The sequence below is a fragment of the Dermacentor variabilis genome, chromosome 6, assembly GCF_050947875.1.
Source record: "Dermacentor variabilis isolate Ectoservices chromosome 6, ASM5094787v1, whole genome shotgun sequence".
Classification (NCBI taxonomy): Eukaryota; Metazoa; Arthropoda; class Arachnida; order Ixodida; family Ixodidae; genus Dermacentor; species Dermacentor variabilis.
The window spans coordinates 15,045,678-15,070,206 of record NC_134573.1 but is presented as its reverse complement, the minus strand read 5'-3'; the positions used below and the strand labels follow the sequence as shown (position 1 = coordinate 15,070,206).

At 47.1% G+C, this 24,529-nt stretch overlaps 1 protein-coding gene across 3 annotated transcripts in view; it reads left to right on the top strand.

Moving 5' to 3' along the window:
• Positions 1 to 24,529, top strand: part of Mitf (transcription factor Mitf) — a 352,829-nt gene that overhangs the window by 112,830 nt on the left and 215,470 nt on the right. For all 3 annotated transcript variants that reach the window (XM_075694792.1, XM_075694795.1, XM_075694794.1), the window contains exon 3: positions 6,381 to 6,584. In XM_075694792.1, coding sequence (XP_075550907.1) covers positions 6,381 to 6,584 — 204 coding nt within the window. The remainder of the gene's footprint in view (positions 1 to 6,380; positions 6,585 to 24,529) is intronic.

Here is a 24,529-nt window from a genome sequence, read left to right as displayed (position 1 = left end):
GTCGGAACGAGCTGTTATCCAACAGGAAGTCACAAAAATGCTTGCAAAGGACCTTATCGAGCCTTCCTGTAGTCCGTGGGCATCTGCCGTCGTACTTGTCAAAAAGAAGGATGGAACGTGGTGCTTTTGTGTAGATTATCACCACCTGAACAAAATCACAAAAAAGGACGTGTACTCTTTGCCACGTACTGATGACGCTCTAGACTGCCTGTACGGTGCCACCTATTTTTCTTCTATCGACTTACAGTCCGGCTACTGGCAGATATCCGTCAATAACATGGACCGAGACAAGACTGCATTTGTTACCCCTGAGGGCCTTTATCAGTTCAAGGTGATGCCTTTTGGTCTCTAACGCGCCTGCCACCTTCGAACGAATGATGGACTCTGCTTCAGGGGTTCAAGTGGTCCACCTGTTTGTGCTATCTGGACGTTGTCATCATTTATTCGCCCACATTCGACACGCATCTTGACCGTCTTTCAGCGATTCTTGACGTGTTCCGCCGTGCTGGTCTCCAGTTGAACTTGTCAAAATGTCATTTCGCTCGCTGCCAAATCGCCGTCCTTGGACACCTCGTAGACGCCAGAGGCGTGCGACCCGATCCGGACAAAATTCGCGCCGTTACGAATTTTCCTGTTCCTAAGTCTACCAAGGACGTTCGTAGTTTCTTAGGGCTGTGCTCTTATTTCCGACGCTTTGTGAAGGATTTTACGACCATTGCACGTCCCCTTACCGACCTCTGAAGAAAGACGCTCCTTTTTCTTGGGGTCCTGACCATGCCGAATCTTTCTCGCAGCTGACTACTCTCCTTACCACGCCTCCAATTTTGGCCCACTTTGACCCGTCTGTCTCAACGGAAGTTCTAACTGATGCCAGTGGTCACGGCATAGGAGCAGTGTTAGCACAGCGCCAGCGTGGACATGATCGCGTTATAGCCTACGCCAGCCGACTTCTATCACCCGCCGAACGCAATTATTCAATCACAGAGCGCGAGTGCCTCGCTCTTGTGTGGGCTGTTGCGAAATTTCGTCCATACTTGTACGGACGCCCCTTCTGTGTCATCACTGATCACCACACTCTCTGCTGGCTATCCTTGCTCAAGGACCCCACGGGACGACTCGCTCGCTGGGCGTTACGCCTGCAAGAATATACCTTCTCCGTGGTATATAAGACGGGACGCTTGCACCAGGATGCCTATTGTTTGTCCCGCTATCCCGTCGACAAATTGGCTGATGCGGACGCCATCGCTTGCGTTTTCTCTGTGTCCCAGTTGCTTCAGATCGGCAACGGGCAACGGCGCGATCCTTCATTACGCGCCCTCATCGACCGTCTGGAGTCAACTCCTGGCGACGCCTCTCTCCGGATGTTTCTCCTTAAGGAGGAGACATTATACCGCCGCAATCTCGATTCACACGGCCTTGACCTTCTGCTTGTCATTCCATCGCAGCTGCATTCGACTGTCCTCCAGCAACCTCACGATGCTCCCTTGGCTGGACACTTGGGCGTCTCGCGCACATACGACCGTGTACGCCTTCGATTCTTTTGGCCGGGTCTCGCCCGCTCTGTGCGGCACTATGTTGCCGCATGTAAGCCCTGTCAGTGCCGGAAGAAGCCCTCCACACCTCACCTCCAGCTGGATGTCTCCAGCCGATCGACATCCCACCCGAACCCTTTTTCCATGTTGGTCTAGACCTTCTTGGACCATTTCCTCTCCCGGGCTCTGGAAATAAATGGGTCGCCGTCGCTACTGATTATGCTACGCGGTACGCAATCACCAGAGCCCTCCCGACAAGTTGCGCTAGTGACGTTGCTGACTTTCTGCTCTATGACATCATTTTAGTGCACGGTTCTCCGCGCCAATTACTCACTGACCATTGCCGCAGCTTTCTGTCAGCAGTCGTCGAGGACATCCTCCGCTCCTGCTCGACAAAGCACAAGTTCAGCACGTCCTACCACCCCCAGACCAACGGCCTCACGGAGCGCTTCAACCGGACCATCACCGACATGCTTTCCAAGTACGTTGCGACCGACTACCACGATTGGGATCTTCACTTACCATATATGACGTTCGCGTATAATTCATCGCGTCATGACACCGCCGGCTATTCACCGTTCTATCTCCTATATGGCCGAGAACCCGTGTTGCCCTTGGACACTTTGCTGCCCTCGGCCACACGTTCCGCCACTGAATACGCCCGCGACGCGATCGCACACGCCGACTGCATGTACCAGCTCGCCCGCTCCCGTCTCGAGGCCTCACAGGAGCATCAGAGATGCCTCTATGATTGCCACCATCGGGACGTGCACTTTTCTCCGGGTTCTCTGGTGCTTCTCTGGTCACCCGTTCGCCGTGTGGGCCTTTCTGAAAAGCTGCTGTTGCGCTACACTGGCCCTTATCGTGTCGTACGACAAGTGACCGATGTGACGTATAAAATCATCCCCGCCGATCTCTCAGCATCATCGTCAGCTGCAAGTGACATCGTTCACATGGCAAGACTAAAACCCTACCGCATACCTTTCACTGCGGATGTGTAGATTAAGCAGCGGGACAGTGCTTCTACAGCCGGGGGTGATGCTACGGAACAGCTGTCACAGTCTGGCTGCACTGAGGAGGACGAAGTCGACGTGTGTGCCGGTTTGATATAGCGTCACCATTTTGGCCTCCGTAAGCTTACCTGTAGATAAATTGTAAATAGTATTCGGCTTCAGCTTCACGTAACAATATCATCAGCAATCTCGAAGGTATAATAAAAGCAGCGGAAGAATTCTATACTGACCTGTACAGTACGCAGGTGACCCAGGAGTACTCTACTCAAAACAATAATGAACAGTACACAGAAACTCTTCCTATAACTAGAGATGAGGTCAGAAGGGCCTTTGCAAGGCTTGGAATGGGGAAAAGCTACAGGAGAGGATGGAATAACAGTTGATTTAATCGAAAATGGAGGAGGCATAATGCTAGGAAAACTGGCGGCTCTCTATACGAAGTGTCTATCGACTGCAAGGGTCCCAGAAAACTGGAAGAATGCAAACATACTAATCCACAAAAAGGGCGACGTTAAAGAATTGAAAAATTATAGGCTGGTTAGCTTACTCCCAGTATTATATTAAAATATTTACCAAAATTATCTCCAACAAAATAAGGGCAACACTGGACTTTAGTCAATGAAGGGAACAGGCTGGCTTCAGAAAGGGATACTCTACAATGGACCCCGTCCATGTTATTAATCAGGTTATAGAAAAACATGCAGAGTACGATAAATCTCTCTATACGGCTTTCACAGATTACGAAAAAGCATTTGATTCAGTAGAGATACCAGCAGTGATAGAGGCATTAGGTAATCAAGGAGTACAGAACGCTTACGTAAATACCTTGGAAAATATCTACAGAGGTTCTACAGCTACCCTTATTCTACACAAAAAAAAGCAGGAAGATACCTATAAAGAAAGGGTTCAGACAGGGAGACACAATCTCTCCAATGCTATTCACTGCGTGCTTGGAAGAAGTATTCAAGCTATTAAACTGCGAAGGCTTAAGAGTAAGGATCGACGGCGTATATCTCAGCAACCTTCGGTTTGCAGATGACATTGTTTTATTCAGCAACAATGCAGATGAGTTTCAACAAATGATTGAGGACCTTAATAGAAAGAGCATTAGAGTGGGGTTGAAGATTAATATGCAGAAGACAAAGATAATGATGAATAGCCGGGCAAAGGAGCAAGAGCTCAGGATCGCCAGTCAGCCTCTAGAGTCTGTGAAGGAGTATGTTTACCTAGGTCATTTAATCACAGGGAACCCCGAACATGAGAAGGAAATTGATAGAAGAATAATGGGTTGGACCGCATACGGCAGACATTGTCAGCTCCTGACTGGAAGCTTTGCATTATCTTTGAAAAGGAAGGCGTACAATCAGTGCATTGTACCAGTGCTGACATATGGGGCAGAGACTTGGAGACTGACAAAGAAGCTTGAGAACAAGTTAAGGACTGCGCAAAGACCGATGGAACGAAGATCGCTAGGCATAACGTTAAGAGATGGAAAGAGAGTGGTTTGGATCAGAGAGCAAACGGGTATAGACGATATTCTAATTGACATCAAGAGCAAGAAATGGAGCTGGGCAGGTCATGTAATGTGCCGGTTAGATAACTGTTGGACCATTAGGGTTACAGAATGGATACCAAGAGAAGAGAAACACAGTCGAGGACGGCAAAGACTAGGTGGACCGATCAAATTAGGTAATTCGCAGGTGCTAGGTTGGAATCGGTTGGTGCAGGACAGGGGTAATGGAGATCACAGGGAGAGGTTTTTGTCCTGCAGTGGACATAAAAGAGGATGATGATGATGATGACGACGACGACGACGACGACGACGACGCAAAATTGCAGGTATTCATCTGAATGCTGTCCCATCAATATGTTTGATTTTCAACATTAATCCTGGTGTACTGAAGCCTTCTTTGATACCTGCTTACCTGTCATTAGCCGTGCTGTCCCAAAGGTGCTTCCTTATCTACCGTGTCGCTGCTGAAAAATCTTCCGAAATAGAGATGTTTTGCCCTTTGAGCTTGTGGCAGTTGCTCAGCACATTTGTTTTTTCTTGGTGGTCCATAAATTTTAGAATGGTAGGCCGGTGCGTCTTTGGCTACTTATGGCCCATCCTATACAGTCTTTCAATGGGAGGTACTCGAACACCTAAATGCTTTACAATTACTTCTGAACGGTAGTCAATAGCAAATGCAGTGTTTCGTCTGCATCTTCCTTAAAGCCAAATACTATTAGCTTGTTTTGTCTGCTCCTTTCTAAATCAACTAGTTTTTTTTCTAGAATGTGTATTGTTCGTTGCATGTTCTGAAAGTGTGCTCCAAGTTCTGCGTATTTGGCTGCTATATGCTTCCATGTTCTCAAGTTTCGACTCAATGGCGTCGAACAATTTTTGCAAGTTCTTTCGGCCATCAAGAAGTTCCCTCAGCAACTGCTCAGTAATGGGTTCAGGATTGGGTTCAATATCCCCACTAAGCAGCAGCAACAAGAGCAAACACCTTTTCACGTACATGCGTACAGTACTAAGACTGGAAGGGTATGCCAGCTAGACAAGATAGCGATGAGAGGTTTTGACAGAGGTATATGTGTTACTAACCTGCGTGAACACTTCAAATGGGTTTGTCATGGCTCTGATGGGTGACCAGCTGGCGTGCCCACTGAACGTATCCAGGGGCAGGAGGGTGTTTAAGTAGTCGGGTGGAACGGAAGTTGAGTGTGCTGGTTTCTGGTGAAGGCTTGCTCAATAATCCATGTGTGGCAGTGGTCCGTTTGCGCAGTCTCCACAGGGCAAGAAAGGGGGGAATGCTGGGGTGACGCTGCCGGTTGTATCTTGAAGGGTGCCGGCCATCGCTGCTGCAGCAGATAGAAGAACCTGCGTGAACAGTATGAACTGGTTGGTCATGGCTCTGACGGATGACCAGCTAGCGTACCCACTGAGTATAGGAATGTGGAGTCGTTGGATTGTTAACTTGCAGGCATGGGACAAAAGTGATCTGATGTATGATAGGTAATTGGAAAGGCAGTTCAGTCGTGGACATAGATTAGGCTGATGGACTGATAGTAGGCACAAAATAATGTGCCTGCAAAGGAAAAAAATGACTGTGAAGGATAGGTGCCACATTGAACTAGCCACAGCAACTCCTTGCAGCACCTCAGATTGTTGAAACCGTTATGAAAGCGCCGTGCCTAAAACACAGACAAATAGAAGGAATATGGTTTCAAACACAGTGACATACCTTGTGTATGTCACCGTGTTCCTTCTTTTCTCTGTGCTTTGTGCACACATTAATGATGGAAAACCAACAAGCCCAAGTGGAAACCTTGTTGAAGCTACTTGTTGAGACTAGTTGATTCGTTCCCTATTACATTAAATTACACGGGTAAATTTAAAAAACTCCAGGTAGCCTCTTTCTGCCCTAAAATATCCAACTGTATCAAAAGCACTGTGATGTTACAGTAAAATAAGCAAGATGTCAAGTTTCTGTAGACAAGCAGTGTTATTATATCTGTAATGATAGGACCCTTGAAATCATAGAATATCAAACCCTCACTTTCAAGTTATCGTTCATGAAATGCTTAAGCTGCCTTCGAGTTTGACTATAGATGGCTGGCCTCGTTTCAGTGCAAATCAAACCAAGCCAATCTCTTGGCAGCTTGCGAAGCCTTTTTTTGTTATTTCGTTTGCTTTGCGTCAAGCTGTCCGACATGATGTTACTTTAGTCCTCAAATATACTGTCAGGGTCTTGGGAACACTGAGGTAACACTGCAAATCTTTAGCCACGCACTCTGCCCAGAAAGTGCTGCTCACCAGCGAGATGAGTCGATCTGCTAATGAATGCAGGTGCAGTCGCGGCTGGAGAACCCAACCCGCTACCACGTGGAACAGAGCAAGCGTCGCCAGGTGAAGCAGTACCTGACAGGCAGTCAGCTGTTGTCACGGCCGCAGCTCCAGCACGTTGCCTCATCGGCTCCTGGTGAGGCCTTCAGCCCTGACAGCCCTGCCTCGCTACCCCACAGCGGTTCAGCAGCAACCAGCAACTCAGAGGTACCTCTCAGCGCTCTTGCTGTTTTTGAGTTTGTGCATTCAAACCACTTACCCCCCCCCACCCCAAAATGGAACAGAATGACACTTGGAATTTACTTAAGTGGCACCTCCTGCATTTAATAAACAGGCAATAAAGAGGAAAGACTCCATATATATTTGGACTGATTAAGTGTCCTTTCAAAACTCTTATTTTTGTTAATTTCTTGATGAGAGGTTGATTATTAGATGAGAAAATGAAAGTCATGCTCTTGTTTTAATTTCATGCCAGAACTGCAGCGTTGGTATGTCAGTATTATGTCGCAGATTTCAATATATTTATTTGTATTTAGGCCGCATTGGCTCAGTAAAAGTTCCCGAAACTTGCCTGTTCAGTCTCCTTTGGAACACCATGTAGTCTACGTTGTAGTTTTGTGTCTTTCTTTTTTCGCTTCAGTGCTTCCTTCAGTTGATAGTCGGCTTGCGTTTTGTCCACTTCTCTTGTGTCCATGTCTGCATGCCTTACCCTTTCTTTGCATTATGAATCCTTACCAACTAGCTCAGCTTTCTGTTGTTCCAAACTTAGCATGCCTATGATTCTGGCAATATGAAAAAGACGAAACCAGCAAAGTCTACTCTGACAAAATTGAAATGTATTTATACTTAATGCCCATCGTCATCCCACTCAGACAACACTTTTATAACTATGGACCACAAGATGTCTCCTCTGTGTGGTCCATGGTGCATTTGATGTTCCTCATTCATAAAACAGCTCTGCAACAATCGCAAACGGGATTGTGTCCTATGCCTTGAGTGAGCACTTGGCTAGTTTGTCCACTACCCATACCATTCTCTGCAACACCCAAAAAATGTGATGCCACTTGTTGCTCCTTGCCTAGCATGTAAAATAGCTTATTTACGATTCCAAGTAAATGCTTGCCACCTAGTGGCCACATCGAGAAACAGCTTATTCAGGTTCAGGCTTAAAGGGGGACGTGTCAACGAAAACTTTTTTTTTTATATAAGGGAACAAATTGACGAAATTTGGCATGGAGATGTGATTTGTTATGCTGATATCATCACTGAAATCAGTTTTGAGCTATATAATAGTTTTTGAGTTGCAACACTTGACATCCTCTAATGGTCATCCCCAAATTAATTAATTACACTCAAGTTTGTAAACATTTTCATACCAGCATGTTCAGAAAGGGCCATTCTGTGCGATAAAGCTGTTGGTTTATTTTTAAATGTCAAAATAAGCACAAAAGCTTTTTAAAACTTTTCTGTTCATATTGTCTTACTAACGACCTTTGCAAAAGATCCATTATAAATTTTTTTATGAGGTGCAGATGAAAATGGGGGACAGCTTTATTGCACTCATCAATGTTTCGCAATCTAAGTGCAAAAGACAAAATGATTCTGTCTTCATTTCTTGTGAAATGGCACTGGGATGACCGAAAGCGACTGCACAAAAAATGAAAGCTGAGAAAACGGAGCGCAAAGTTTTATTTGCTGGAATCATTAAAATGTTTACTTTGAGCGCCTAAAACCTGCCTGGAATGTAGTCCTTTGCCTGTGAGGACACATTTTCTTTACATTTTGAGGTAATTTTTCGCTCCTTTACAGCGGTTTCGTGCACCTTCGTGTCCTTTTTGATACGTCGTGCATCCTTTTCAGCAGCCCGCTGCAATGAACACGATCCTGCACTGTATCCTAGTTTCGACGTAATTGTTTGCACTGCTCTTTCACAGCCAGCATTGAAACGGCAAACTGCATCTGCCACAGCACTTTAAACGTTCGGGAGGGAGGCAAACTGGTTTTTTGATAGGAGTGACCAAATGACATTGCTCAGCAACTCGATGGCATCCTGTGTTTTGCCTTGCTGGCATCTTTCGAGTTCTCTTGCAGATCATCATCATCATCAGCCTGGTTACACCCACTGCAGGGCAAAGGCCTCTCCCATACTTCTCCAACTACTCCGGTCATATACTAATTGTGGTCATGTCGTCCCTGCAAACTTCCTAATCTCATCGGCCCACCTAACTTTCTGCCGCCCCCTGCTACGCTTCCCTTCCGTTGGAATCCAGTCCGTAAACCTTAATGACCATCGGTTATCTACCCTCCTCATTACATGTCCTGCCCATGCCAATTTATTTTTCTTGATTTCAACTAAGATGTCATTAACGCGCGTTTGTTCCCTCACCCAATCTGCTCTTTTTTTATCCATTAATGTTACACCTATCATTCTTTCCATAGCTCGTTGCGTCGTCCTCAATTTAAGTAGAACCCTTTTCGTAAGCCTCCAGGTTTCTGCCCCGTACGGGAGTACTGCAGATACTCTTGCAGATAGACGCTTATATATAGACAGGAGTGCTGCTCGAACACGTGCAGGAAGCTGCATCTTGTGTGCAGGGGCTGGTTGACTTAGAGCCACCGCAGAATTAAACTTGCACCAAGACCTCAAGAGTGGGACAGTGCTCGTGATGCGGCTCATCATTGGTCGATGTTATATGGTGAAAGGTAGCCATGATTGCCTTTTCCATAACAGGCACATAATTTGGGTTGCTTTTTTGGCCCAGCCATAATAGTTTGTGAGTTTTTTAATTAAACCCTGTCTTAGGTGGCCTTTTCCACTCATGCTGAGCTTACGGTCTTTGCTATTGTTTTTCTCAACATGGTTGCGCAAAGCAGTGCCCCTTCTTTTCTTCACGTGATTTACACACTCTTGTTTCTGTATGGGTATGAAACCATACACTTTGTCTTCACTGAGGGCAATATAAGTGTGGCTATCCCCATCACGAAGAACACTTGTATAACGGAGCTGGTGTTTCTGAAGAGACTGCTGAAACATGGTTTTTACCGCAATTATTTCCATTTGCCCTGCAACTGCCCATTTGATCTTCATGCCACTCTGAGTAAATACTGTCTCCAGGCATGGGGCCAAGAGAACAGCCATGGCAATAATTAGAGAGGAAACAGTGTTCTAAGACAAGGCCAGAATATAATTCAATAACACAGCCGACACCAACGTGGCTTGTGTGGTCCCTTGTCATCCAAGTGCCATCATAGATTACATCAGCGTTGCCTGAGGCACGTCCAAGTTCCCTGTAGATCTCGTGCATGTGCACCTTCTGTGCACTTTCGGACTCTATTGTCATGGCTGCTGAGGCAGTGGCAGGGTGACTATGCAGCCTTGCATAGGACTTGTGATGCAGTCCTCGATGGGAAACGTCCGTGTGGGAAAAAATAAAATAAAATTAATTTGCCTTGCTTTTTGCCCACTGACTGCACAGCTCTCAGTGCACGAAAGTTCACTTAAATATGGTTGATTTGCTGAGTGCCAGCACATCTTTGGGATGACCACCTATTGCTTATCCTCCCACAGTCGTCACACAACAGTTCCATTTTAGTTGCAAGCCCAAGACATGGCCCAGTTTCAACACGAATTGGTCTTTTGCAGCTTGCTGCTGAGAGCAGCTTTTTTAAGAGTGCTTTGTATACAATAAAAAATGAAGACTCGGGAACCAAGTCGTCGGCACACTCTCTTTCTTTCAAAAGGTGAAATTTCCTCTTTGTTGCAGAGGTAGATGACAGCGCATTCAAAACATCTGCTCTTGTTTTCTCTCATTGTGCAACCTCTTCTTTCGTGAGAATTGGAGCTGAATTCCACAGCTGAATACTTGACGTGAATACATCTGGTCTCGCCAATGTCACATTGCCCCAACGATCACACACGGTCGTGCCTTCACCACCGCACGCCGTCACATCGTCACCACAGCTCACAGTTGCGTCGTCACCAGCACACGCAGTCGCGTCATCACCACCGCACGCAGTTGCATCATCAACACAGCCCACGGTTGTGTCGTCACCACCGCACGCAGTTGTGTCATCAACACAACCCACGGTTGGGTCATCAACAGAGCCCATGGTTGCGTTGTCATCATAGCACACGGTCGCGTCATCAGCACTCCGCGCAGACAGGCTTTCCCAATTACCCATGTGCGCCGGTCGTCATCGACACTGGGGGCGGCAACTTCTTCCGCAGGTAGTTTTCACCCTCTGCTCCACGCCGTTTGTTGTTTTGTGTATGCGTGGTCCGTTCGAAATTTGCTTACTTTGGGGCTCATCACAGAACATGCACATTAAGGTAGTTTGGCTGCCACGATCGTCAAGCGCAATAAACGGAGTGCACAGGTTGCTGCTGGGCCAATGCACACGTATTTTGTCAGCAATTCAGATGTACAACAGCCAATAGGAGCATGACATGTTCCCCACGTGACCACTGCGGCCAATCACGATACTATTTTTACCTTTTTCCGCTCGCATTTGCTGGTTTTATTTTCTGGTGGAAAAATACGGCGCTGCGGCTATCCTGAGCTCCGATCTCTCCTCTCGACGATGATGCCAAGATGGCGGCGCTGCATCATTGGATAGCCGAGCTATCCACGGTGCTATGGTGCCTTCCGAAGCTCGATTTTTTTTTTGCAGTTTTTGATGACATTGCTCTAGGAAAGGGCTGTTTTCTCGATTTCTACCATGTATTTTGTTATAATATTTCACCACGAGGTAAAAGAATGTCTGAGGATCGCAAGAATATATAAATAGGAAAATGGAAAATTTTGGCCAATTTGACGGCTTCAATTGCCGCGTCCCTTGTTAAAGGGCCCCTCATGGGTCTGGCCATTTTGAGCTGACAAGTGCAGAGCATACAATGCGCGCCAGCGATCGTGTCTGCAAAGAATTACGTCGCTACCCACTGCGGAAAACTCTAAAGAAAGCTGGACGGTAACGTACTCGTGTCGCTGTGCCTACGTACTCTGGTCCGCACTGTGGCATCGCTCGTGGTGACACTTGACTTAGAGAATTATTCCAGGCACCATCTGTTATTTGTGTGATCTGTTGCTTGAATTGACAAATTGAAGTTTATAGAAATAATAAAACGCACAAACGGAATGTCTGTGTGTTTTTTGTTCTACTTCGCACTGAATCAAGAGAGCTGTACTTCCGCTTCGTCTGCTTGTTCACACGGTCGTGCGGTCACGTGCGCAGGCCCCGAAGCTGTGTCATTTTCTACCGTGTTCCAGTGCATGATCATGCTCTGGGATCCGCTTGTTCTGCCTCAGTATTCGTGTAGCACATGAATTATGCCGCTAGTCATGTGTCCTTGTGCACAGCATGCAAAATCATGCGCTGTGCGAAACCAGACAATCACAACAGCTCGTGTGCAGCACTGAAAAAAAGAAAAGCGCGGATATAGAAAATGAATGCGAAGCCCGTGACATACGTGTCACGCGATCCTCGAGGTCTAGTATGGGAGAATGCAGGGAAGGAATTTCGCTTGCGGAGGCTAGACAGGGCGAGTGGAGAACTTCTTGCTATGCAGTGGAGCTCGCCTCCTGAAATCATGGGTTCGCGGCACTGAAATATTTGTATCTCAGCTATTAATGAGCCGATTTGAATTTTTTTTCTTTTTTTTTTTTGCGGCAGAATGACCCCTAGACGACACGTAACAACTTTCAGCATATAACCAAAATTCGCTATGGGACTTGTGAGGGGCCCTTTAAAGTGAAAAGGGTGTCCTATCATGGCATACATTGAATACCTTTGTTATCTAATTGTCGTGATGCTGCCGTGCACAAACCGAAAAATTAAGAATACTAATGTCGAGAATGATTTTTGTTGTGCACTATTATGCGTGTCATTGTGGTGGAAAGATAGCAGTGTATGATTTCATCATTTCTAGAAAGAAGCAGACGATGCACATCGGAGAATTACTCAGATAAGAAACTTCCACATTCAAAAAGGTTATTGATATTACACTGGTGTGTTCGAAGCACTTCACTTCGGTCGACTTCTTTATTCCCAGCGAGTAGACCATCGCTTTCTTCATTTTTTTTTTAATATCTTGCTGGCATCTCAAATTGCGGAGTGAACTTCCTTCAAGCAGGCTCTTTGATAAATTATAGTGATGTATGCTCAAGCTTGATTTGCTTTTTTTTTTCCGTTTATAGTTTTCTGCCCTAGCATTAGTGTTACTAAGGGTTTAAGCAGCAGGAATGTTCTCGCTAATGTACTTTTGTCTGCTGGCATGTTAGCAGGAATGATAACTGCCTTGGAAGGTCTGAAGTTGATCATGACACATGTTATACCACGAGGTGACATATCATTTTCATAGCATGGTTTAGTTTAGCGGTGCAAGCAGAAGATGCGGTCTTCTCATTCTTTGTGATGAGTCGTCAATCTATTTGCTCGCAAGAAATTCAGAAGCAACTGCAAATAGCGCTCATTCCAGTTATAGAGCATTCGGCCTGCACACAGCACTGCTAGTTTGCTTTGCGACACTGCACACAGCTAAATTGCGTTACAAATGGATCAGTTCACTTCCAAGTCGTGCACTTACACGAGTACAACTTACTTTCGAAAACCTTCCCTAAATTTTGAGATCCTGTTGGAAAAAACTCAACTTGGTCCATTCGGTTGTTAGTCACATTTCACAAGGGTGATAATTTTTTATGGGTGGCATGTGTCTGCTGTGTTCCCAAGCCAAGCACCACTCATCGGGCACAGATGACCTCATCACACCACACATATCAGCAGAGAAGGTGCACCCCCACTCACAAAACAAAACTCTTATTTGTTCTTATACCAAGACAGACTGACCAGGTAACAGTTTTTAGCCTCATTCTGTCGGTGCAAAATAACTTTATTTAGCTTCTGAAAGCACAATAGACATTACTGCCTATATGCAGTGAAACCTCTTTAGACCGCACTTGGCCGGAGCTCGGAAAAAGTGTGTACTAAACAGTAGTACTGCTTCATGTAAATAGTGTGAGATCGCCCACGTGTCAAAAACGGAACTCGGAGAGTGCAATGAAGGGCAAAAAACATGCAGTATTTATTCACTTCACGTGACAAAAGTCTGTTATTTTTGTTTGATGCCACGGCAGCCTAGCAGCGACGACACCGATGACAGCGGCCTCAAGCTGCCCTCAGCTTCAAGCCAGCTTTTCCACCAGCCCCCTCTTCTCAGCAAACAACCGCACAAGGCTTCTGCCACTGTCGGGCCTGAATCACCCGTGCTGTCGCTTTCTGTGTCATCCTCATCACTGTCGTTAGGCAATACTTCGGCAATAACAGAGGCAACGATGGTGAAAACTTGAACCTGGAAAAGTCAAACCTCGTAGCAGACATCTTTTTGCGGTTGCAGCAGCACTGCCGAGCAACTTCTCCTTCGCGTTCCAAATGCCACACACTGTAGTCACTGGTATATTCCACTCACATGCCCGCACCGACTTCGTACCACATTCGATGGCATGAGTGATGTCCAATTTTTCTCCTGTACTGAGCACCTGGTTTTTGTCCAAGCTTCGGCATGATGCCAGTCCTAGCTTGCACGATGCCACAACACAGGCCACAATGCTCTCTGGCACAACACCAAAATGATGTTGATGTTGATGTGGCTTCACCCTTCCAAGTGCCCTTTGCATTTGTGCTTGGAGGCCATTCCGATCTCTGAGGCTCGTTGTTCTTCTGGGCCGACTTACTGCCATGATTGCTCGACGAAAAGTGGAAACATTGCGTGTTAACTGATATGTGCACGGTAGGCTGTGTTACGGTTGGCGTCTGACACCACGTGGCGACAGGTCATTCACCCTACCCCCTGAGCCGGAGCCCACGGGCGACCTCTTCTCCTCCTCTCATGGTCGTGGCATCGTGTGTGCTACCTCATCCCCTACACGTTCTCTTGGCTGGACCCCACGGTGCCGGAGAGGTCATTCACCCGACCTTCTCCCCGGATTCGTCGAAAAGAGGATCGACTTCTCCTCCCCGTGCTCGGTATTGCAGGAGGAGGGGCCCTCTCTCCGTGCCTGTCACGTGTCATCGACGGAAGCAAGATCCCGCCCACACTTGTAGAGAGCCTATTTAAGGGGCTCCGAAATGTACTTTTGGGAGACTTCATACTTCAGACTTCATACTTCATGCTCTTCTTATTTTCTTTCAACTCCCTTTGAATAAACAGTGCAAGTTCCGCACTAGCAAATCGTCTCGCCCCTGCTTGGTCGCCATGATCTACCGGATGCCTGCAGCCCGCCAACAACGCCACGCTACCCAATAAGTAATGTCGGTCGAGCTTCGATAGGCAGGCGCCGCTACTTCTCGGCAGCAGTACGGTACGCTACCCTGGAGTACGCAACAAACTGGCGGGCAGCGATTGGGATACAGAATCCTGGAGACCCCAACTTGGACGACAACTACAGGATTGTAGCCTCTTCGTCCTGGCAACAGCGTTCGGAAGGAAGGTGTCTGGACCATGACTGCATATGGTGAGTGCAGGCTTTTCTTCACTGAGATATCACTTGGCTTTTCCGTATTTCTTGGAAAGTACATAGCAGTGATTTTTTCTTTAAACTGTTGACGGAAGTTTGAGTACGTCAAGGTTGTATAGGGTGAAGGTTTAGCAGCACTAAGGGCAGCCATGAACTTGAAGGCAATAGAGAAGCCGGAATTGTTGAGCTTGGCCAAAGAGTTGGGCCTCCAAATTGCCGAATCAAAGAGAAAGCCGGAGATCATTGAGGCAATCGAAGCGACCGGGGCAGACGACGAGGAACTGACGGAATGCCTAGAGGGCACTAAAGAAAGAGGGGCCAAAGAAGAGCGTCAGCGCCTAGAGGAAAAAGAGGAGCGCGAGCTGGCAGCACGTGAGGCCAAGGAAGAGCGTGACCTCGAAATGAAGCGCCTAGAGATTGAGCTTCTGAAAGCACAAAATAGCGAAAGACCTAGCACAGAGGCACGTGAAAGCGAGCGCAGAATGACAGACTTGATGGCACCCTACGCAGTAGGAGGGGACATAGGTTTTTTTCTGGTACAGTTTGAGCTCGCGTGTGAGAAGGCAAAATTCATGAGAAACACGTGGCCGCAACGCTTGCTTACGTTACTGCCACGTGAGGTAGCTGATATTATCGCCCGCATGGGGAAAGAAGAAGCAGAGGACTTCGATGAAGTCAAAGCAAATCTGCTTAAGAAGTATAGACTATCAGCTGAAGCATTCAGGCGAAAGTTCAGGGAAGTCGAGAAGACCAAAAGTCAGTCATATTCAGATTTTGCATACACCTTGGAAGTAAACCTGAAGGAATGGGTCAGAGAAGAGGGTGCACTCGGCGATGCCGAAAAGACAATGCAGTTCGTTGCCTTAGAACAGTTCTACTGCCGGCTGCCAGTAAACATCAAGCATTGAGTTCAGGATAGGCCAGGCGTTGACACTATCACGAGAGCGGCCAATCTCGCTGAGAAGTACGTAACTCGCTGTGCGGACGAAGGCAGCGAAGCTCCTAAGGAGGAGATGAATAAATGCAGACCCGACAAGCCAAAACGATGGTCAAAGTCGAGTCGGTATAAAACAAAGGAAAGCTCAGATTCAGGGAAAAGTAGTGGCGAGGACAGCGAAGGAGAAAAGGAGTCACCCGAACAGAGGGCAGAAAAGCAAAAGAAAAAGGCTTTCGAGGCCAAGAAACCAGTAGTTTGCTACAACTGCCGGCAAGCGGGACATATCTCCGTGGGATGCAGAAATCCCAAACTAGTGTTGATGTCACTAAGTAGTAACGCAGAGAATCTGAACTTGCTCGAACCGTACATTCGAGACCTCGTGGTAAACGGCAAACCGTGTAGAGTGCTTCGCGACTCGGCAGCCACAATGGACGTGGTGCATCCGTCGTAGGTAAAGCAAGGCCAGTTCACGGGAGAATGCGCTTCGATAAGGCAAGCCGTAGAGGCCTCCAGTGTTTGTCTCCCGGTGGCCAAAATTCGTATTGAAGGCCCTTTCAGAGTACTGGACACTGAAGCCGCTGTCTCGGCACATCTCCTGCCGCAGTATCCATATTTGTTTTCTAACAAATCAGAGGATTTGCTACGACGCAAGGGAATCGGGTTTAGTCAGGGAACAGTGCAAGCCCTAAATCGTTCCAAGGCAGTGTACGAATGTCCAGTGGTGGAGAAAACAGGTTTGACAGCTGATTCATCAACCAGTACTGAACAGGATAGCCCTATAGGGGATGAGGCGGAAAGTACGCCAGCTAATGAAAAAACCAGGAAAGCAGCGGAGCCTGAAATGTTGCGAGAGGCAGAATGTAGGAGAAAGTTGTTAAACGTAAGCCCTGCCACAATGATTGCTGAGCAGGAAATGCGTAAAGCACAAAACAATGCTGAGCATTACGATGACAGGACGGCTCGCACGCGACGCTTCGAAGTTGGGGAAAGGCGAATGATCGAGAAACCCTCGTTGAATAACCAATCTGAGGAAATGCCTGTCGACTTTCCAGAGTTACCAGCAGTGACGGAAACAAAAGACATTGACGAGACCATTGATAAGTTAGTAGAACAGGCGGAGTTGAATCCCATTCAGAGGGCCGAACTGAGGGAACTCGTGTTTGAATTTAAAGACGTATATTCAGATACACCGGGCAGGACAACTGCGATCGCTCACGATATCGAGTTAACCTCGTCGGACCCAGTTCGTTTGAAAGCTTATCGCGTTTCGCCTCGTCAACGTGAAGTCATAACCGCCGAAATAAACAAGATGTTAGAGCTAGGTGTAATCGAGCCAGGAGAGAGTAATTATACCTCACCTCTTATCTTGGTTGAGGTCCCAGGAAAAGAGCCGTGGCCATGTATCGACTACCGCAGGCTCAATTTAATCACGAAGGACCAGACTTATCCAATACCGCATATCGAGGAAAGGCTTGAGAAAGTGAGCAGTGCTAATTTCATCTCTACGCTCGATTTAGTCAGAGGGTATTGGCAGGTTCCATTGACCGAGAGGGCAAGCAGGCTTGCAGCATTTATTTCCCCGATGGGAACCTTTCGTCCGAAAGTCCTGAGTTTGGGATTAAAGAATGCACCATATTGCTTCTCTAGCCTTATGGACAAGGTGCTACGAGGAATGGAGGACTTTGCACTTTTCTATCTCGATGACATAGCTATCTTTTCTTCATCATGGGCGGACCATATGCAACACCTGCGAACCGTGTTGTGTCGGCTACGAGAGGCCAACTTAACTGTTATGGCTCCCAAATGCCAACTAGGGCATGCGGAGGTAGCTTATCTAGGTCATGTAATAGGGCAAGGCCATCATCGGCCTTCCGAGGTTAAACTGACCGCGATAGGCAACTTCCCGCAACCACGCACCAAGCGGGACATCAGATCATTCCTTGGCTTGGCGGGTTATTACCAAAGATATATTCCGCGGTATTCCGAGATTGCGAGTCCTTTAACGGATGCTCTCAGAAAAACAGAACCACAAACGGTAAAGTTGGATGATGCAAAAGAAAAGGCTTTTAGTATGCTGAAGAACGCACTAACGAGTCAGCCAGTGTTGAACGCGCCCGACTACTCTAAGCCATTCATTCTTCAGTGTGGTGCCAGTGACAGGGGTATGGGGGTGGTGCTCTGTCAAAAGAAAGATGACGAGAACGAACACCCTGTACTGTACGCCAGTAGAAAGCTTTCAGTTCGTGAGGAAGCATACAGTGCATCAGAAAAGGAATGTGCCTGCGTAGTTTGGGTGGTACAGAAACTAGCTTGCTGTATCGCTGGCTCAAGATTCACCATAGAGACTGACCACTGTCCCCTCACATGGCTGCAGTCCATCTCTACGAAAAACGGTAGTCTTTTGCGCTGGAGCTTGGCTCTTCAACAGTACACCTTCGATATTCGCAACAAGAAGGGTAAGCTTAACGGCAATGCCGACGGTTGAAGTCGTTGCCCCTAGAGTATCGAAAGCCTCATGCTCATCCGGGTTTCCGTGCATTCATATGTTTTTCCGAAGTGAAGCCGATTGTTAGCTGATTTTAATAACCACGCCTTAACGCTTTCAAGAAATGGCTGTTTTTAGTGTTACGGGGGGGAGGACGCGCGTAGGAAATGGGAAAGGTGTAGCTGGTTTTCTTTTTTTGTTGAAAGCCTGGTGTGTCTTGGGGGAGAGTGGCCTTGTGCTCGCTGCTTTGTGGCTGGGGGTCCGGCACTGTTCTGGGGTGATTGCTTGCCCACGCAGGAGACGAAAAGTTGCGAGACCTGCTTGCAAAGACCAATTTCACCGGACCGGACCAAGGAGAAAAGTCACAAGAGCGCCACGAGGACGGATGACCACTCCCCGGAATCTACCTGCTACGAACGAAGGGTTCGTGACCTCTACGGGGAATCCTGTTACCGAAATGCCGATCCCTCGTACAGCGGCTGCTGGCCCCTACACGTCGGGATCTTCCTCTCCCGCCGGAGATGCTGTTAGGGTTGGCGTCTGACACTACATGGCGACAGGTCATTCACCCTACCCCCTGAGCCGGAACCCACGGGCGACCTCTTCTTCTCCTCTCATGGTCGTGGCATCGTGTGTGCTACCTCATCCCCTTCACCTTCTCTTGGCCGGACCCCACGGCCCCGGAGAGGTCATTCACCCGACCTTCTCCCCAGATTCTTCGAAAAGAGGATCGACTTCTCCTCCCCGTGCTCGCTATTGCAGGAGGAGGCGCCCTCTCTCCGTGCCTGTCATGTGTCATCGACGGAAGCAAGATCCCGCCCACACTTGTAGAGAGCCTATTTAAGGGGCTCCGAAATATACTTTTGGGAGACTTCATACTTCATACTTCATGCTCTTCTTATTTTGTTTCAACTACCTTTGAATAAACAGTGCAAATTTCGCACTAGCAAATCGTCTCGCCCCTGCTTGGTCGCCATGATCTACCGGATGCCTGCAGCCCGCCGACAACGCCACGCTACCCAATAAGTAATGTCGGTCGAGCTTCGATAGGCAGGCGCGGCTACTTCTCGGCAGCAGTACGGTACGCTACCCTGGAGTACGCAACAGCTGGTACGGTTTAGGCGGCATCTACTTCGCCAAAACATGTGTACTTTGCTCGGCTGCACGCAGTTGCACACACTGTGTCTTGAAAGGGATTTGCAGACCACTCATACCATCGTGCGCACTGTGTTCTCGCTGTTTCTGCGCTGAAGCGATAGATCGCAGGAAGGTCACTTTGCTCGCTGCTGCTGCCGCAGTTTCTCACACCATCGTCCAGCATTTTGCAGTGAGCATCCGCGCTTATCGAGTGTGATGTGTTCATGTTTGCTTGTTCACGCTGACACGATGCTTGTTAATTCAGTTAGTAAGTGAATGTTTCCAAGTTTATACGGCCGATAAAACTGTTATTCTTACTGTATATAGCTGCCTACTGATTTGCTATCGCAATCGATGGTTCGCCTTTTGGGCGAAACTGCGACTTTTGCACCCATATGTGCGAATCCTGAGCCGTCTTGACCTAATGGCAGATTTTGAATAAAAAGTCGGTTTCGCTCAAAAGGCGAAGCATCTATTGCAATAGCATATTAGTAGACAGCTGTACAAAGTAAAGATAGTAGCTTTACCGGCTGTATATAATTGTAAACATTCACTTACTAACTAAATTAATGAGATTGTGTCATGCGGGCACAAGCAGACATGAACACATCTCACTTGATGACTGCAGAAATTTGGTGTCAAAATGCTGGAGTGAGGAAGCTTGGCAGCAGCAGTGAGCGAATCAACCTTCGTGCTGCCTAGCTTCAATGTGAACTAAGCTGCGAAAATTCAGCACACACGAAGCTATCAGCACTCGCACTCTATCCCCATCACAGATCGCTTTCAAGATAGGCCGCGCCATATGCAGCAGTCGCCAGAGTATAACCCTTCCTACCCCTGCCCTCGGCGCCTTGCACACAATGAACATGGCGCGCTTTCTCCCTGCTTACCTCTCTTGCACACGTGAGATTTTCAGCTTTACAGGAAAGCATGCGTTGGTGCCGTTGCTTGACCCCCACTTCTATGTTCTAGTACGCTATAGGTACGAAGTGCACTTCTACTATGCGCTTCCACCATTGCCATTGAAATGCCATAGCTGGTGATGCGTGGTGCCATTTGACGATTGTCATGTGGCATTTGTGTGCAGTGTGTCACCCACTAAGTGCGTGCCATTTGTGTGCAGTGTGTCACCCACTAAGTGCACACTGTCACTGTGCCAGTACGCTTAGTGGGGCAGTATTCTCGGGCGTTCACTTACGGAGACAGTTTCACTTTCGTGTGACTTGGCATCGAACCTGTCCCCGGTACAGTCTTCCACAACGCATAAGTGTGCATTTGTACAATCTGCCACTCAGCAAGCCAGCACTGAAACACCATTTGCATGCAGTGCATAACCCACTAAGTGCACACTGTCACTGTGTCAGGACATTTGGTGGGGCAGCATTATTGGGTGCTCGCTCCTGGAGAGTGTTCTATTTTCATAAGATTTGCATGACTCGGCACCAGACTTGTCAGTGATACAGCAGACAGCATTCTGGTGCTGTGCCAAGCTCACTGTCTATGCATAGCGGCAAGAGCACTGTCAGCCTTAAGTACTTCGACCCACCTAGTGCGAAGTCTTACAAAAATTAACCCATCTCCAAAAGAGATTGCCAAAGGATACTGCTGCTGTATTGCGTGTGTGCGTGTTTGTCAGCAAACCTGGACCTGTGTTTCATGTGTGTGCTTACATGTAAGGTTTCTTCATGCCTGTACTGCTCTGGCCATGCACCTCATTGAGCCAACAAGCCAGTGCTTTGTTTTAACATGATAGCATTGAAGAGCGTGTGTTGCAGAAAACCCGGTGTCGGAGTCAGACATTCTTTCAGCAAAAACATTTTTGAGCCATGCATATACGGGCCCTCCATGTGACGCAAACAGTTTATTGAATTAATTGAATTTCTCAAGCAAAAATACATGGAAGAATTGTAAACTACAACTTACACACAACCTACAGACATGATAGCACTCGGATTGTAATGTGACTCAACGAGAAAACATAGTTCTGTTACGCGAAAGCTCAAAGAAACTCCTTTTCTAGCATTTCTACAATTCACAGACTGGCCGTGGAGTCTGCTATTTGCACGAGCTGGCGCACAGGTGTCTCGTGGGCCACGGTGCAGTGCACCTGGTTCCTTGTAATACCTCCAGGTGGCACTCACCTCCGCCGCATCACGGCCCACGCAAGAGACTGCGTTTTTATCACGAAGCTTGCCTTCGCGCATAGCGTTTGTGGCCAGTGTTTTCCCGTAAACATTATGGTTAGATACGGTCCAGTTACCGGGAAGCGTGAGAAGCCAAGTCAAGCCAAGCCAAAGTCAAGTTAAAGTGGTAGAGCAATGTTCTAAAACGTCTAAGGCGTCAATCTAATCGCGAACAGAGCTTTAGTAGCCGAGAAATTGAGGTAAATGCATGACACGATTTGAGACCCCCCAGCAACATTCCGGTACTAGCCCGATGACGAAAGCACTCCTCATAATTTGTGTTACTAATACTCAACTATTCGTATTAAAAATATCATTTCATTCGATTATAAGACGGAAGAAAATGCTACTTGTCTACGTCTATTCGATTCTAAGAAAAAATAACATTTTGACGTTAGCCTTCAGTAGTATGGATGGTCGAAAGGTTTCGTTTTTGCTCAACTCTGCGCGCTCGACTCTGCGCCGCGCACGCTTTGGAGTTTCAGTAGTTTCGTTATCGCGTCGTGCTGTGCGGGTTCTGCTGGCTCGCGAAATTTTCATTTCGAACAAGCAGTGAGAATGCCACGTCCTTGTGATGTCGTGGGAAGCACTCGTTGCTTTCCTGCTCAGGAGAGCTGGTGTCGAGGCCGCCGTCGTAGTAGTAGTACGCAACGACGCCGGCAGCGCGAGCCCTCAGCAGCAGGTCGCGCTCGTCAGTGCTCAAATCACAGAAGTTGAGCCCAGCATCGTGAGCCAATCTGTCGTTGTCAGGGTCTATTGTGACAAGCGTCGAAGTTTGCGTCATAGAATAAAGTACCAGCTTATGGTCGCGCGTTTTTCCTTCCGCTGGTCACCATACTCCCGCTTTCGTTCTGCTGTCGGCTCTGTCTTGGCTCTGTTTCTGGCCGTGCATTTGCGTTTTGCGCAGAAAAGCCATAGCGCCGTCAGCGGACGCCGTTCTACTCACTGATGGCGCAACGTCACTATGAGACCATGATGTCAGTACTCCTCGATCGGAGGGCGGGCGATTTGAACTGCGCTAGAGGTACGCGGAAGCTTCAGAACGCATTTTCTCTTAAAATAAGTCTCTCCTTCGCACGAAACAAGCGTTTCGAGGTTTCTGGGATGGTATTTCAACAGTCCACGTTCACTTAATAGTAACCTTTAGTGTCCCTTTAAATGCTATCACATTCTACTCTTAAAAGCAAAGCTTAAGCATTCTCCTATTTTTTTGCAAGTGACACGCTTTTGAGGTGGTCTCACTCAAAGAGGAAGCAGAGAACAGTGCCGCTTTTGCGTAATCACATATTAAAAGCTTGCACAAGGACGTCCACAGAACTTTAACCAGTTCCTCTGATCCAAACTGCTCTGTTTGTCTCTTAACATAATGCCTAGCAATCTTCATTCCATTGCTCATTGAGTGTTCCTTAACTTGTTCTCAAGCTTCTTTGTCAGTCTCCAAGTCTCTACCATATATGTCAGCACTGGTAAGATGCACTGATTGTACACCTTCTTTTTCATGGACAATGGTAAGCTTCCAGTCAGGAGCTGACAATATTGCTACGGAACAGCCGCCACAGTGTGGCTGCACTGAGGAGGACGAAGACAACGTGTGTGCCGGTTTTGATATAGCGTCGCCATTTTGGCCTCCGTGAGCTTACCTGTAAATAAATTGTAAATAGTATTTGGCTTCAGCTTCACGTAACATTAATTTGGTGGAGTTGCTGGGTACACACTGCACACACGTCGTCTTCGTCCTCCTCAGTGCAGCCACACTGTGGCGGCTGTTCCGTAGCAATATCTGCCGTATGTGATCCAACCCATTTTTATTCTTATATGAATTTCCTTCTCATGATCAGGGTTTCCTGGGATTAATCGACACAGGCAAACGTACTCCTTCACCGACTCTAGAGGCTGACTGGCGATCCTCAGCTCTTGCTGCTTTGCCCGGCTATTCATCATTATCTTTGTCTTCTCCATATTAATCTTCAACCCCACTCTTACACTCTTTCCGTTAAGGTCCTCAATCATTTGTTGTAACTCGTCTGCATTGTTGCTGAATAGAACAATGTCATCAGCGAACCGTAGGTTCCTGAGATATACGCCGTCGATCCTTACTCCTAAGCCTTCGCAGTTTAATAGCTTGAATACTTCTTCCAAGCACGCAGTGAATAGCATAGGAGAGATTGTGTCTCCCTGTCTGAACCCTTTCCTTATAGGTATCTTCCTGCTTTTTTTGTGTAGAATAAGGGTAGCTGTAGAACCTCTGTAGATATTTTCCAAGGTATTTACGTAAGCGTTCTGTACTCCTTGATTACCTAATGCCTCTATCACTGCTGGTATCTCTACTGAATCAAATGCTTTTTCGTAATCTGTGAAAGCCATATAGAGAGATTTATCGTACTCTGCATGTTTTTCTATAACCTGATTAATAACATGGACGGGATCCATTGTAGAGTATCCTTTCCTGAAGACAGCCTGCTCCCTTGGTTGACTAAAGTCCAGTGTTTCCCTTATTCTCTTGAAAATTATTTTGGTAAATATTTTATATAATACTAGGACTAAGCTAATGGGCCTATAATTTTTTTATTCTTTTAAGGTCTCCCTTTTTGTGGATTAGTATAATGTTTGCATTCTTCCAGTTTTCAGGAACCCTTGCAGTTGATAGACACTTCATATTAAGAGCCACCAGTTTTCCAAGCATTATGCCTCCTCCATCTTTGATTAAATCGACTGTTATTCCATCTTCTCCTGCCGTTCTTCTTCGTCTTATGTCTTGCAAGGCCCTTCTGACCTCATCGCTAGTTATAGGAGGAGTTTCTGTATCCTGTTCATTACTGTTTCTAATTGAGGTATCCTGACTCCTCTGGGTACTGTACTGGTCAGTATAGAATTATTCTGCTGCTTTTACTATATCTTCG